This window comes from Euprymna scolopes, chromosome 23 (genome assembly GCF_053919585.1).
Source record: "Euprymna scolopes isolate OS-2025 chromosome 23, ASM5391958v1, whole genome shotgun sequence".
In the NCBI taxonomy this organism is placed as follows: Eukaryota; Metazoa; Mollusca; class Cephalopoda; order Sepiida; family Sepiolidae; genus Euprymna; species Euprymna scolopes.
This window is the reverse complement of record NC_136504.1, coordinates 74223805-74239923: the sequence shown is the minus strand read 5'-3', so window position 1 is coordinate 74239923 and position 16119 is coordinate 74223805. Positions and strand designations below refer to the sequence as shown.

The following is a 16119-nucleotide window of genomic DNA, read 5'->3' as shown; positions in this document are numbered from 1 at the left end:
AGGTGTGCCTATTGGACTACGAACCCTGGTGTTGGATCGTCTGGTTGGTGATATTGATGTGGTTTTAGGAGTAAGTGCGATCAACCAACTGGGGGGTGCTACGTTGAGAGGTGTCCAAGTAACTTTTGGACGCCTCAGTGCAGTAGGAATGGCAGGAGTGGAAGGTGATAGAAATATCGGAACACAAAAACCAGAGGCTTGCTGCATCGAGGACGAGGATTTCCTGGTGAGGTTCGATGGTGAGAGGTGGATGGTGGAATGGAAATGGATCTCCAGGCCTCCGGAACTACAAAACAAAGTAAGCTGCTATGAGAAAACACTGCGAGGAGAAATAAAAGGATTCGAGGAAGAAGTGGAGAGGTGGATAGAGGAGAGAATTCTAAAACCGTGGACAGGGGAAGAAAAAGGAGTGCTACCATTACTGGCGGTTGTTCAACCCACAAAGAATAAAGTTAGACCGATACTGGATTTCAGAAAATTAAACAGATATGTAGCTTGCCACACTGGAAAGGGGATTGATGTATGCGAAGAGGTGATGAGGAAGTGGAGGAGAATGAAGCAGGCCACTAAGATTCTCGACCTGAAGTCGGCTTATCTCCAGATCCATGTAGATGAAAAACTCTGGAAACATCAATTGGTCCGGTACAAGGGGAAGTTGTATTGCCTGACGAGGTTAGGCTTTGGGCTGAGCTCAGCCCCCAAAATTATGACTACCCTGCTGAAGACGGTGCTGAGTAAAGACTGTACAGTGGACAAGGCCACTAGTTCGTACATTGACGACATTCTCGTGGAGGAAGCAGAGGTGACAGCAGAGAAAGTGAGAGGCCATGTCGTGAGGTATGGGTTGACTGCAAAACCGGCGGAGTCCCTGGATGGAGGAGTGGCGTTGAGGTTAAAACTATGCCGAGATGGCAAAGGGAGCCTTGTCTTTAGACGAGGGAATGCAATACCTGAAATCGGAACCGACCTGACAAAACGAGAACTCTTCTCGGTCTGCGGGAGACTGGTAGGACACTATCCAATCGCCGGCTGGCTCAGGATAGCATGCAGCTTTATTAAACGACAAACTGATGGCTGGAAGGGCCGTGTGACGAAGGAGGTCACGAACATGCTACAAGAAATCATCGCGAGAGTGACGAAAGAAGACCCAGTAAAGGGGGAATGGTACGTCAGCGGCGGAGATGCGGGGGTGATTTGGTGTGATGCCAGCAATCTGGCATTGGGCATCATATTAGAGATGGGAGGCGTAACTGTGGAAGATGCGGCGTGGTTAAGGAAGAAAAACGACTATTCCCATATCAACATAGCCGAACTGGAGGCCGCTATTAAAGGAATCAATCTGGCCCTGAAATGGGGATTGAAAACGATTGAAATCAAATCTGATTCAGCAACGGTAGTTTCATGGATCAGGTCAGCAGTGACTGGCGATAAGAGAGTTAGGACCAGAGGTGCTGCAGAAATGCTGATCAAGCGCAGGCTTGGAGCACTTGCAGATTTGATAGCGGAATTCCAGTTGAAGGTATCTGTAGTGCTGATCCCATCAGAAAAGAACAAGGCGGATTCGATGACACGGGTAAAGAAGGCCTGGCTGCAAGAGAGAAAGGAGGTTTCCTCAGTATGCTGTGCAGGAGAGGAAGTTAAAAAGTTACATGAAATGCACCACTTTGGTCGAGAACAGACGTTATTCCTGGCAAGAGAGGTTTACCCGGAAACCACCGAGAAGGAGGTCAGGGAGGTAGTGGAGCACTGTCAGGAATGCCAATCGATAGATCCCGGACTATCCAGACATGAAGCAGGAGAGTTACACATTGCAGAGGACTGGAAGCAATTGGCCATTGATGTGACCCATTATCGCCATAAGCTGTATCTGTTGATGGTCGACTGTGGACCGGGGAAGTTTGCCATATGGAGAGAGATCAGGGCAGAAGCTGCATGGGTGATCGGAGGGGTCATCGAAGAAATATTTTTGAAAAGAGGGCCGGTTGAGGAACTGTTAATGGACAATGGCCCCGCTTTCCGATCAGAAGCCTTTAAAGAGGTGTGTGATAAGTGGGGAGTAAGGCAATTTTTTAGGGCAGCGTATCGGCCGAGTTGCAATGGGATAGTGGAGAGGAATCATCGCACCATCAAGGCTGCTGTAGAAAAAAGTAACATTTCACCCATGGAGGCAGTGTTTTGGTACAACATCTCACCGAAAACCAGACAAGATGAGACAACTATGCCTCATAGAGCCATCTTTGCATATAAGTGGCGGCATCCGTGCAACAAAACGGTAGGAATTGAGGGTGAAGAAGCTACCATTAAAGTGGGCGAGGAGGTGTGGGTAAAGCCCCCAATGCAAAATGTACCACTCGATGGGGGAGGGGGGTCGTAACGGGAATGCAGTCAAAGAACAACGTAATGGTGAATGGCGTTCCCCGGCATATCCTAGACCTGCATCGTGTAACCCTGCCGGTGCGCAGTGATGGCAGTGAAGAGGAGGAAGTCAATATCCACCAAGAAGCTAACGATGCACCCCAATTCGACTTAACCCCACATTGTGGTTCTTTACAACTGGACGAAAATGTCTATAGTGAACCTGAAAATGTCAACCCCCAAGAAGTTGTCCCCCGGAGGCCTCAACGTGAGAGGAGGAGGTCTGCTTGGATGAAGGATTATGAAGTGTCTTATTGATCTCAAAGATCAGGTGGGGAGGTATATGGTTAGAAAACAAAAAAAAAAAAAAGAAACGTACCAGGCGTATCTGCATCGCTCTTTGGGAAAGAAGAAGGAAAGGATGGCCAGCGCATTTGTATACGCGAAGGGCATCTTGGGAAGGCAGAGCATAATGGGAGAAGCTATTTTTTTTTCCTGTCTCTTCTTTTTTTTTCTAGAGAGGAAGATATAAAAGCAGGGAAAAATTCCCTGGAGCAGCAGAGAGAAAAGAGTCGTGAACATCTCTTGAAAAGAATTTTGTATTGCTGACGTTCGGATTGTACGGTGTGACATTGGTGGCGAGAGGCCAGGTGTGGTCGATTGGAAAAGAAGAGGGCAGAAATGTGCTGTTGTCGAGAGAGTGACTCACTCCTTGCCAAACCCCAGAACCGAATCCTGATTATAACCCTAGATACTGAAATTCTCATTATGGACAAAATACCTCTCTTTACTTAGCATCATCTTGAGACACACTGAGCTCTCAAACTCTTAATTTTTAATTGTCTTTTGTATACAAGTTGTCATTCTTTCATTATATAATTATCCTATCTTCAACTAAACAGCATTTGAAAAGAACATTAAAATGGAAAAGCTTTCTTTTCTGTCATTCAAAAATTAAAATATTTCAAGTTTATGGATCATTTTATTAGCAATATGAAACACTAATTAAATGCTTACCTTGAGTTTGTTAGAGTCAATTACAGCCAATTTTTCTAATCCTTGTACAAATTCATGAGGTGTAAATCCTTTGTATCTTCTTTTATTGCTGTCTAGAGCTTTGTCTAACCATTGCAACATACACGGGATGCTACCTGTGCAGATTATATATAGATTTATAATTAATTGATATAACAATCTTGAAATAACAAAATAGTGGACATTTTTGTAATCATTATGTAAAATAGCTGGTAAAAGCTACTAACAGATGAGAAGCCATTTTTAAAAAAATTTATAGTATTTACAACAATATTTTAGCTAATTTCCATATTGACAACTTATAGTATATTTACAAAATGATTAACACACATTTATGTAAATATATAATGCAATATTTTGCAAGATCAAAAATTAAAGAAATAATTACAGATCTTATGGTAGTACTATTAATAGTATGTACTTTCTATTTAAATAATCAGAAAAAATATCAAGTTTCTTATTCTTCCAAAGTATTTCTGTGATTTTTATATGTATTAAATTATATAGTAAAACTACAAGCATCATTGCTTAATTAGTTTACAATGGTGAACGAATTGAAAGAAATAACAAAATTTTGCTTGCTAGCACATCTTTTATATCAAAATAAAATAAAAGTAGTGAATGATTAATAACAAAGTGAAGTTTAAAAGAAAAACCAAGAAAAAAAACAATGAGGAGGAAGGTATAAACTACTAGGATCCAAGAAGGATAATGTTTAGCCTAACATTTTATCGTAATTCATTGCAAATTATTCAACTTACTTATCCTCTCTCAACTTACCAGTAATTCCACTGCACTTCTTGTGTACCCAATGCTTACAGGTACCATAAAAAGATGTAATTGCACCCGAATCCTTTTCCACAAACTTTGTAGGGGAACTTTCCCCTTTGAGGTACTCCCCAACACTTCACTGATCATCACTTCGACCATAGTAATATAGCCTTTCAGATCTTTACTCTCCATGGCATTCCTCCATGGCATTCCTCCAAGTCACCATGAATTATGAAGTAGGTCATCCATCGTATCACACAAGTATTAAAGCATCAGCACATAAAATTTCTTTTAAACAACTCATACAGAACTCTCTTGAGAATGCTTCTAAGATGCAAATGAAAAGCAATGGACAAAGTTCTCTCACATTACCATTAAAGCTGTCACTAAATGTGCTGTTAATTTTAACATGACTGTACATTTCTATACATTCTGTATATTGCTAGAATAACCCTAACCACCAACCACTTGTTTTTCCATAGTGTATGCAAAGCCCACTAGACAATTTCCTTTCGCACTCTGTCAAAAGCTTTTTCCAGATCAATAAAGACAAAATACAGGTTTTTCTTTTTACCAAGGTACTTCTCTTGCATTTGTATAAGGATAAATGTATATAATAATGTAATAAATACACTACATACCTACATATCGAACTGGGAAAAACACCTTCCAAGTTAAAGAGAGCTATGGTATCAGCTATACAATTATGGAGAGGAATATTGCTTAGGTTACAATATGTTCCAACAGACCAAGGACATTTGTACTTTTATGTCCTAAATGATTTTATATGCTTTTCAATTTCAAATACTGTACTGCATATTTCCCAGTGACCTGCTATGCAGTCATATCTATTTTGTTTTTTTTTTTGCATTCCTTTGGGCTAAATTGTGTGACATGATTAGCTAGCTTATGTCAAGGCAGACCAAGAAGTTACAAGTAAAGCGAAAAATAACACTGGAACAACCCTAATCGATCAGGAATTGAGTATATGGCATTATTCTAAGTCAACAGGCTTTATTTTTCATTTTCCTTTAATTTTTGTTATGTACAATAAAGATGTTATGGATGAATGGTGAGATAATTGTTTTATCTTTGCTTGAATATCAGACCAGGTGCAACGAGTTATTATTAAAAATTATAGTGTTGACATCTTGATATCCGGACTGGCCTTATGGAATGAACTGTGTTGACTCTTATCTCATTCTTACCATGAGAATTGAAAAATTTCACAGTGAAGCTAAAAACCAGTTGATTGGGATTAACCAATGGTTATGAAATATGAGGATGTGATGTAATTCTTATTTGTTATTGAGGATGGATGCAATCGTCTGTTCCCATACATCTACCTCAGTATAGTGTGTGTGTGTGCAATGCACACAGGGTGATGTGATGCGCAAGTGTGTTAGCTATAAGGTAGCGTCTTGGCTTACGCACCATCTCGCTCTCAGCAACCACCACTGGCTAGCCTTGCGCGAAACAAGAAGCCGAGTGCGTAAGTCTTCTCCTGTCAGTATACAGCCTCTCCATCATCAAGACCTCTGCTGTGCCTCCTCGTGGTCACACACGGTAACTGGCTGTCATGCGACTCTAGGCTGAATCAGTAGAGGATCTCGGAACAGTAGGGAGTCCCAGAGGGACTGTGCTACGGCCCACCGACGTGTGGACATGCCCTGACACATTACCAATCCCTATCCCAGCCATGGGTCAAATGGCCTCACTGCCTTGTGAGAGCCATGGAAATGGATAAGGCTAGGGGAGCAACCCCGACAGAAACGAAGGAGTGGAGCCCCTTAGGCGGTTGGATGGCATACTTGCCTCCCTCCGGCAGCTCCTGCACCCTTGTTCGTCCCCAGCCGTCTCGACTATGTCTTGCCGTTGGAATTGGGCGGGCCAGGACGAGAGAGTGAGGCCGATGCAGCGCAAGTCCCCCTCACTATAATCCAAATCCAGCGCAAGTCAGGGTGTCAAACATTGCGTCAACACCAAGCCCTGTGGCGATGGGCGAGCGGCAAAGCAGCAGGTGTGGAAATCACTGGGAGCTGTAGCTGCAAACTTGCACACAGGCGGCCCAGAAACTGGTCGTACTCCACTCGACCGAAGCAGCGAGGGGGTGCAGGCAACTGGCTGGCCGACCGAGCAGTCCTTTTCAGGATCACTCTGCTGGCCTCCATGGCATGAGGACGGGGCGATAAAAGGAGCCCTAAACATAGCTGCTTCACCATCACCCCTGGCCAGCATACCGCGGCTGGCGGGGTTTCCCTCACAGCGGAGACATGAGAAAGAAAGGGTTGGTGCTTACCTTAGCATCATGGAATGTCCGTACTTTGCTCGACAACACCAGAGCTGACCGACCTGAGAGAACTGCTCTCGTAGCAAGGGAGCTTGCCCGTTATAAGGTAGACATTGCAGCCCTCAGTGAGACTCGCCTCTCAGACAAGGGTCAACTGACAGAGTCAGGTGGCGGCTACACCTTTTTTTGGAGTGGACGCAGCAGCGAGGAGCGCAGAGAGGCTGGCGTGGGCTTCGCCATCAAGACTGAGCACGTGAGGAAGCTGGTTAGCATCCCGGACGGCATCAATGACCGGCTGATGAAGATGCAACTCCCGCTCAACAAGACAAGAACCGCCACACTGATCAGCGCCTACGCACCAACCATGACTAACCCCAAAGATACCAAGGACCAGTTCTATGAAGATCTGGAAAGACTCATCTCCGCTGCTCCGCAGAGAGAGAAGCTCATCGTCCTCGGCGACTTCAATGCCCGCGTTGGCATGGACCATTCCACTTGGGACCGGGTCCTTGGCCACCATGGAGTGGGCAAGTGCAATAGCAACGGCCTACGGCTGCTCAGCCTTTGCGCTGCACACGACCTTTCCATCACCAACACCATGTTCCGCCTACCCACCCGTAACAAGACGTCGTGGATGCACCCACGCTCCCACCACTGGCATCTGATTGACTACGTCATCATCAGGGCAAGGGACAGGAGAGACGTAAGATTGACCAAGGCTGTGTGTGGTGCCGACTGTTGGACAGACCACCGCCTGATCATATCCAAAATGTGCCTCTACATCCAACCCAAGAGGCGGCCTCAGGGCCAGAAAGTCACAAAGCGCCTTGACCTGGAAAAACTTAAAAGTCCAGATGTCATCCATGAGCTACAGGAAGCAATCAACGACAAGCTATCTGTCCCCCTCACCATCTCGGACACTATCGAAGATCAGTGGGCACACCTCAGAGACTCCACCTACTCCATCGCTCTCGAAATCATTGGACCCAAGCAAAAGAAGCACCAGGACTGGTTTGATGAAAATGACTCTGAGATTCAGCCCCTCCTGGAGGAGAAACGCCAACTTCTCCGTGCACATCAGAGTGACCCCAAGTGTTTTGCAAAGAAAGCTGCCTTCATCAACATCCGCAGCAAGGTGCAGGTCAGACTCCGCCTGGCTCAGCGCCAAAGCAGATGAGATCCAGGAGCATGCCAATAGCCAGGATATGAGGAAGTTTTACGATGCGCTGAGGGCTGTCTACGGTCCCCAGTCCTCTAGCTCCTCCCCCCTGCTTAGCTCCGATGGAACAACTGTCTTGAATGACAAAAAGCAGATCCTTGATAGATGGGCGGAGCACTTTAACAGTGTGCTAAACCGACCATCTTCCATCAACGATGAAGCCATTGATCGACTACGCCAGGAGCCTATCAACGAGGAGCTCGACATCCCACCCTCGTCAGAGGAAGTAAGCAAAGCCATCAAGCAACTTTCCTCTGGGAAGGCCCCCGGCCCCGACTCAATTCCAGCAAAAGTATACAAAGCTGGTGGACCTACACTGCTTTTAAGACTAACAGAACTCTTCCAATCTATGTGGGAGAGTGAAGAATTACCCCAAGATTTTCGTGATGCTACTATCGTTCACATTTACAAACGCAAGGGAAATCGTCAATCATGTGACAACCACCGCGGGATATCCCTTCTTTCCATCGCCGGGAAAATCCTGGCCCGCATCCTTCTCAACCGCCTGCTGGTGCACCTTGAAGATGGTCTTCTTCCCGAGAGCCAGTGTGGCTTTCGAGCGCGCCGCGCGCCGACTGATATGATCTTTGCTGCGCGCCAACTGCAGGAGAAGTGTGTCGAGCAGCACCGGGGCCTCTACACCACGTTCGTCGACCTGACCAAGGCCTTCGACACTGTTTGCCGAAATGGCCTCTGGCGGATCATGAAAAAATTTGGTTGTCCAGACAGGTTCATCGCCATTGTCAGGCAGTTCCATGAGGGCATGACCGCTCGTGTCCTGGATGACGGTGACCCCTCAGAACTCTTCCCTGTGACCAATGGGGTCAAGCAGGGCTGTGTCTTAGCCCCAACGCTCTTCAGCATGGTTTTCTCTGCCATGCTCCAGGACGCTTTCAAAGACAGTCACTCTGGCATTGTCATCAAGTACAGATGTGACGGGGAATTGTTTAACATCAGGCGAATGCAGGCAGTCACGAAAGTGAGGGAAACCATCATCAGAGACCTTCTCTTTGCCGATGACTGTGCCCTTAATGCCCCAAATGAGATAGAGATGCAACGTCAAATGGACGGATTTTCCACCAGTTGTGACAACTTTGGTCTCACCATCAGTACAAAGAAGACAGAAGTTATGTACCAACCCACCCCAGGAGATGCATACCATGAACCCGGCATCACTGTCAAAGGACAGAAGATCCATGCTGTGGAGCAATTCACCTACCTTGGCAGCACCCTCTCCCGCACCGCCAACATTGACATTGAGGTTAACCATAGGATCTCCACAGCGAGCAGTGCATTTGGAAGACTTAGAGACAATGTGTGGAAGAGGAGAGGCATTACACTCGCAACCAAACTGAAAGTATACCGAGCGGTCGTCCTGACAACCCTACTCTACGCCTGCGAAACTTGGACGCCATATAAAAGACATGAAAAACAGTTGAATGGCTTCCACCTCAGATGCCTCCGTAATCTTCTCAACATCCGCTGCCAAGACAGAATTCCTGACACAGAAGTCTTGAAGCGCGCGGGGCTCCATACCATCACCACCATAATCCGCAAAACCCAGCTCCGGTGGGCAGGCCATGTCTATCGCATGCACGACAGCCGAATCCCCAAACAACTTTTCTATGGGGAACTCAGCCAGGGAAAGCGGAATGCAGGGGGCCAAAAGAAACGATATAAAGACTGTCTGAGAACGTCCCTAAAAGACTTTGACATCAGCCCCCAGTCTTGGGAGAGTCGCGCTGCTAAATGTTCGGCCTGGCGTTGCGTCATCAGCCTAGGAGCCGACAGGGCAGAGAATCAACGCATGACACACGACCAACAGAAGCGCAAGAGGAGGAAGGAGAGAGCTGCCGGTTCACAGCCTACCGATACCGCCTTCACGTGTCCAGAGTGTGGAAGAGTCTGCCGAGCACGGATTGGCCTCATCAGCCATCTCAGGACCCACAAACCCCTGACGCCGAATTGATTGATACCTTGGTCATCGTCGATTTCGACGGACGAGCAAGAAGAAGAAGAAGACCTCAGTATAAAAAGAACTGTACTAGCAATTTTCAAAATCAGAGAGAAAAAGAGATGGAAGGGTTCAAGTTAGCAAGAAGTTCAGAGAATCGATGCGAGACCCCCCACCACCACACACACACACACACACTTGTGACTCCTCTCAGAACAGTCGCAGAATGTCAAGCGAAACAGGTCTGAAAGGGGGAATAAATTGACTGGCTATTCTTATGAAAACCATGAGCCAGGAATTGCTGAGAAAGAGTTTTAAGTGAGAACGAATTTTGGTGTGGTGAAGCTAATAGCCCAAAACTCAATAGCAAGATCCCTGTTTGAATAACTGCCAAAGTGAGAGAGAATGTTGACTACCTCTAATATAGACAGAGAATTACTACTACAATGAGTGCCTAACCAGCACGTTAAGAAATAGAAAGAAAATGAAGATACACATGAACATGTTTTTTTTTACTATTTAGCTTTTTTTGTTTTGATCAACAACTCTGTATAATTTTGTTAATACTTCACAGAATATACACTTATTTGTATAAACTATTCCAGCATTGATTTTTTTAAAAACTTTCTACTGGAATGACAAAAGTTTCTTTACACAGCAACAGCATAGGAAACCGGAAACCAATCTAGAAGAGACTTGATTAAACAACAAAAGATTCACAGCATGTGGTTAATCAACTCTTCTGTACAGCAGAGACGCACACTAGAATCACTAGACAGTGGAAAGTGTATTGATCAGAATTGTCCGATTTGTGAACTTTGAGTCTTGGTGACCCATGTGGTTTCAAAGAACTTTATAGCTATCTGACACGGCCTAAGAAGTGAGGTCGCAACTTTGATAGTTTTATATTTGCAGCATCCATTTAATTTTGTCTCTTTGTCAACAGATACATCATTTACTGTTTTCCTGGGGTCTGTCTTATTTGTTTTTGTTTGTTCTGATCACATTGTTTTCTGTAGTTGTCAATACCGATTTCATTTGAATTAAATTAACATATGTATAGTACTAATAGTAACAATATTAAACATATACATTATCTACTAAATTAATCATTATTTACCTGTTTCATCAATAAGGGTTGCATTATCATCCTCTTCAACAATATATGCCATTGTCATCATTGATAAAACTTTGAACATCTCATCTTTTGAGGATATGAATGGTTGGATCACCTGAAAAAAATTTAAAAAGTTAGAGCCGAGAGAAAATAAACAAATGCATGAACTTGTAGAGTGGTTAGTATATTTTGAATGTTGAGATTGAAGATAGCCATCCCGTTGCTCTGCCTCTATGTGTTTGACTTGAATAGAGAGTTAAATATAGAATACTAACATATCCACAAGAATATAAATGAAGTTTTATTTAACAGGAATATAAGAATACAGGAATACAAACACGTTGGCTTGGTAAACATGTATTATAGTACTGAACCATTTCCATATAACCTGATTCATTAGATTGTTAAAAATCAAGTGGCAAGACAAGATACCAGACACATAGGTTCTAGCCTGGTCAAACCTTCCATCAGTACATACCATGTTACAGCAGTACCAAGTGCATTGGACAAGTCATATATGCTGCATGCCTGATTCAAGGCTCCCAATACAGCTCCTTTATGGTGAACTGTCCAAAAGAAAAAGACCCACAGAAGGACACCGGAAACGGTTCAAGGACAATCTGAAGGTCTCCCTCAAAATGTTTTTCTAACTCATGGGAAAAACTAACCCAAGACAAATGCAACTCACAAAAGAGCTACACTTGCTGAATCCACATGCAATAAAGAAAGCAAGAGAAAACGTGACATTGGAAGAGACAGAGCAACCAATATCTCTGATATAAAATTATCACACCGGTGTCCAACATGCAGGAAATACTTCAGAGCTTGAATAGGTCTAACAACCCATCTTTGGACCCAGAGAACAATCACATGATTATGGTCATCTTTGCAAGCAATGGACTAACATCATCATAGTAGGATGGAAATTTAGTGCAGATCTTTTAATTCGCCTTTCTATCTGAAGTTATGGTGAAAGGTGAGTTATGGCTATCCTCTTGATGTTTCAACTAGAACTTTTTTGCTTTGGGCAGATATTAAGAAAGACTGCAAACGTGTAGTGATATGCTAATTGTCTATGTATCAATATACGAATTTTACATCTGACATTTTGACCACTGACTGCTACAAATATGAAAGATTGACATTACATTTATGATACTTTCATTAAACAATATAATGATTTAAATTGAATTGAAACAATACAGAAATAGACAATACAAAATAAAACTTCAATTTAAAACACAGATAATAAAATCCCAAACCTGTAAAAATTTTCAAGTAATAAAAATATGAAAAACATTGATCAATTTATAGTTTCATTGTTCATTCATATCACCTCTCTCCCTATGAACAACACAGATCAACATGGGGTTTATCCTTCAACCTTTGTGATCTCTTCATGGTCAAGTTATTCGGTGTATTTTCTTAAAAAAAACAAAAAAAAAAACAAGACAAAACAAAAAAAAACCCAGCAAGTTAATGGGTCTGTTGGAAGAGGCAGTTAATATTGTATTGATGTATCGACTCTAGATTGAACAAATTCTCCAATCAGCAGTTTCTTTCATGTAAACATGAATTTCAGCATATTCTTTCTCTTTGTTCCACAAAATCCCTGCCTGGTGCTGTGGGTATGTTGGTAAAAGTTACTTCTGGTCCCTAGTGCAACAAGATACTCATAGAATACTAATCACAATGCAAACATATACATACACACTGTTAAATGAACGCATGTACATAAATGCTCTTGAATACACATACTCTCACTAAAAAACTGGCTTTTACATATGAACCAATGAATGCATTTGGAGAATAATTAACTTCCACATACATGTATATCATCCGCCTATTTACTGAACGTATTGCAGCAGATAGAGTTGCAGATTTTTTTGCACGTACACATTTTTATACTGTTATTTCCATTCATTATATGACACTAAGAATAAAAGACAGATAGTTCCAGTTTCATATCTCTTAACTTCATCATGAACATTATTTTCAATTATAAAGACAGCTTAGTCACTATCTTCATTTACATATTTATAAATGTATTGAAATTGGTTTTATAGTGTTACAATATTCAACTCTGATATGCACATTGAAATCTTACAAAAGAGTTTATTATATGGTACAAGTTATTGTCTAAAGAAACTTATGCTGCCAGGCAGGATAATTGCTGTTTCAAAGCCTTCAATTGGAGTTGGTGATACTGTGGGTAACAAACAAGGAAACACTCTTGCTATAAGTTCTTTCACAACTTTGGGCCATTAAGGATTGCAAGTAAAAGTTATAAAGAAGTTCCATGTTTTCTCACACACAACATTGATAGTTATTTATCAATCAAATTAGAAAATTTGATGTAGAATTAAATTTTGATGGCAAAATGCCAAGTAATATGCACTGCTAAATCTCTACTATTATATAAAAGGAATTTTGTCTGTGCGTGTTCATTCTCCATTCCTATTCCTGGACCAAATTTTTATGTGCCTGGCAGTGTTCTTAGATAGTGTTGCATCAGAATGACTTTGATAACTATTGATAATCGAAATAATCTGATGAAAGAAGAAACAGGCGATTTTGACCAAAATAAGCACTTTACACGGCCTAACATCACAAGTGCATTTGAGAAGTTTTATTACCACACAAGCAGAAAGGTCCGGCATATAAAATCAACAGTAGGTTCATTAATATGACAGGAGCATGTTCTAAATTAATGTTTTTGTATAAAGCACAATTGAACCATGATACTTGACTTTTTCATTTTAAACTTTAATTCAAGCCATTATCACCGCACAAATAGTGAGGCCAGACAAATAAAACCAACAGCAGGTTTCTTGGATATAGCAGAATAAGTGTTTCTGTTTAAAGCATAATTGAACCATGATATTTGACTTTTGCATTTTAACTTTAAGCCATTATAAATTACATAGAAAAATGCGAGCAATGGTTAAGATTAAACTTAGAAAAGTATTAGGTTGGTGCAAAAACAATATCGTTTTCTCACGTATGTTACTTTTATATATGATCTTTGAATTAATTCATTGATATATATACCCATATATATTATAGTTATATATCATTTGAAGTACGTTTTTCACTCTATCTATCGTGTTATTCATTACTGTTCTCAATCCCTTCATTCATTTTTTGGCAGGCTTTTCAACAACATTGACAAAATTCAAATCTGCACGATTTTCTTGTTTCAGTTCAAACTAGGCCGAAAAGCTGCCGAGACAGCTTGTGATATCAATGATGCATTTGGCCCAAGAACCACTAACAAACATGTAGCACAATGGTGGTTCAAGAAATTTCACAGTGGTGATGAGAGCCTTGAAGATGGAGACTATAGCGGCCAAACATTTGAAAGCCTTAATTGAATTTGAAAGCCTTAATTAACGAACATTTGAAAGCCTTAATTGAAGCCGATCCTCGCAAAACCACACAAGAAGTTGCTGTTGTACTCGAAGTCGACCACTCAACAGTCTTTCACCATTTATAGCAAATAGGGAAGTAAAAAATGTTGGATAAATGGGTGCCACATGAACTTAATGATATTAAAAATAATAGTCGTTTTGAGGTGTCTTCTATGCTCCTTCTGTGCAACAAAAACGACCTATTTCTCGAGTGGATTGTGACGTGTGATGAGGAGTGGATCCTCTACAACAACCGGCGATGTTTGGCACAGTGGTTGGATGCTAGAAAAGCTCCACAACAGTTCCTGAAGCCCAAATTGCACCAAAAAAAGGCTGTGGTGACTGTTTGGTGGTTTGTGCCAGTTTCATCCATCACAGCTTCTTGAATCTGAGCGAAATGATTACAGTGGAGAAGTACTGCCGACAATTTGATGGAATGCACCAGAATATCCAACATATGTGGCCAAGATTGGTCAATATAAAGGGACCAATTCTCCTCCATGATAACGCTCATCCGCATGTTGCTTAACTGACCGTACGGAAGCAGAACGAAATGAGCTACGATACTCTGCTTCATCCGCCATATCCACCAGACCTCTCACTGACCGAATATCATTTTTTTCAAGCATCTTGATAACTTCCTGCCCGAAAAATGCTTCGAAAGCCGAGATAGTACCAAATCAGCCTTCAATGACTTCATCACTTCCAGAATTTCTATGCTTTTGGGATAAATTACTTGTTGTTGATTCTAATGGTTCTTATTTCGATGAATAAAGTTTATTATGAAAGGAGTTATGTTCTTTTAAAGTTGGACGTCAAAAAACAACATTATTTTTGCACCTACCTAATAAAAGGACTAGTTGTTAAAACTGGAAAAGAAAAAGACAAGATATTCTAGTAAAAAATATAATAAATTTATAACTTAAAATATTGCAGCATTAACAATTTATATATAATGTTAAATTGAATTTTAAAAAATCTTAATGCTGCAATATTTTAAGTTATAAATTTGTTATATTTTTTACTAAAATATCTTGTCTTTTTCTTTTCCAGTTTAAACAACTAGTCCTTTTACTTTTCTAAGTTTAATCTTAACTATATTACTTTTTATGCTCGCATTTTTTTTTTGGTAATCCATAATTTTTCCAAGCTTTGCTTTGTAATAATATTTTCATTTTTGTGTTCAAAATCATTGTTACCTACACTGATAATTGCGTATGTATGAAACACGAGTGTATGTAGATCTAAATTATTAATGATTATATAAATTTATATGTATGTATAATGAAATGATAAAAACATATATGTATACTGCCTGCAGGAATTATTACCCTACACTGATGATTGTGTAAGCATGAAACACTAGTGTGTGTAAATTTAAATTAATAATTATTATATAACTATATATGCACATATAATTAAATAAAACATGTATATATATATATACATATATATGCATATATAACATGTATATATATATATATATATATATATATATATATATATATATATATATATAAACATGTATATATATATATATATATATATATATATACATATATAACTGGCAGGAATTGTTACCTTACACTGATGATTGCGTAAGCATGAAACACGAGTTCATATGTTCAGAACAGTCGGGCTTGAAACACAATGAAGCTCCTCTGACTGAATGTTCTTCAGAACACCAATCAGGGCTTGAAACACGCGAAGCTCCTCTGGCTGAATGTCTATTGAAAAACCAGTAGGGGCTTAAAGCAAGAAGCTCCTATAGCTGAATGTTCATCGGAAGACTAGTCGGGGCTTCAAACACAAGAAGCTACACTGGCTAAAATGTTCATTGGAAGACCAGTCAGGGCTTGTAACACAAGAAGCTCCTCTGGCTGACTGTTCATCAGAGGACCATTTGGGACTTGAAAAACAAGAAGTACCTCTGGCTGAATGTTCATCGGAAAACCAGTCAGGGCTTAA

General features: G+C 41.2%; 1 protein-coding gene across 5 annotated transcripts in view; it reads right to left on the bottom strand.

Annotated features, from left to right (window-relative positions):
* The window catches only part of LOC145246009 (uncharacterized), a 747004-nt gene that overhangs the window by 310812 nt on the left and 420073 nt on the right, over window positions 1-16119 (bottom strand). For all 5 annotated transcript variants that reach the window (XM_080107815.1, XM_080107816.1, XM_080107817.1 and 2 more), the window contains 2 exons: window positions 10745-10856; window positions 3373-3506 (listed from right to left, as the gene is read on the bottom strand). In XM_080107815.1, the coding sequence (XP_079963941.1) occupies window positions 3373-3506; window positions 10745-10856 (246 nt within the window). The remainder of the gene's footprint in view (window positions 1-3372; window positions 3507-10744; window positions 10857-16119) is intronic.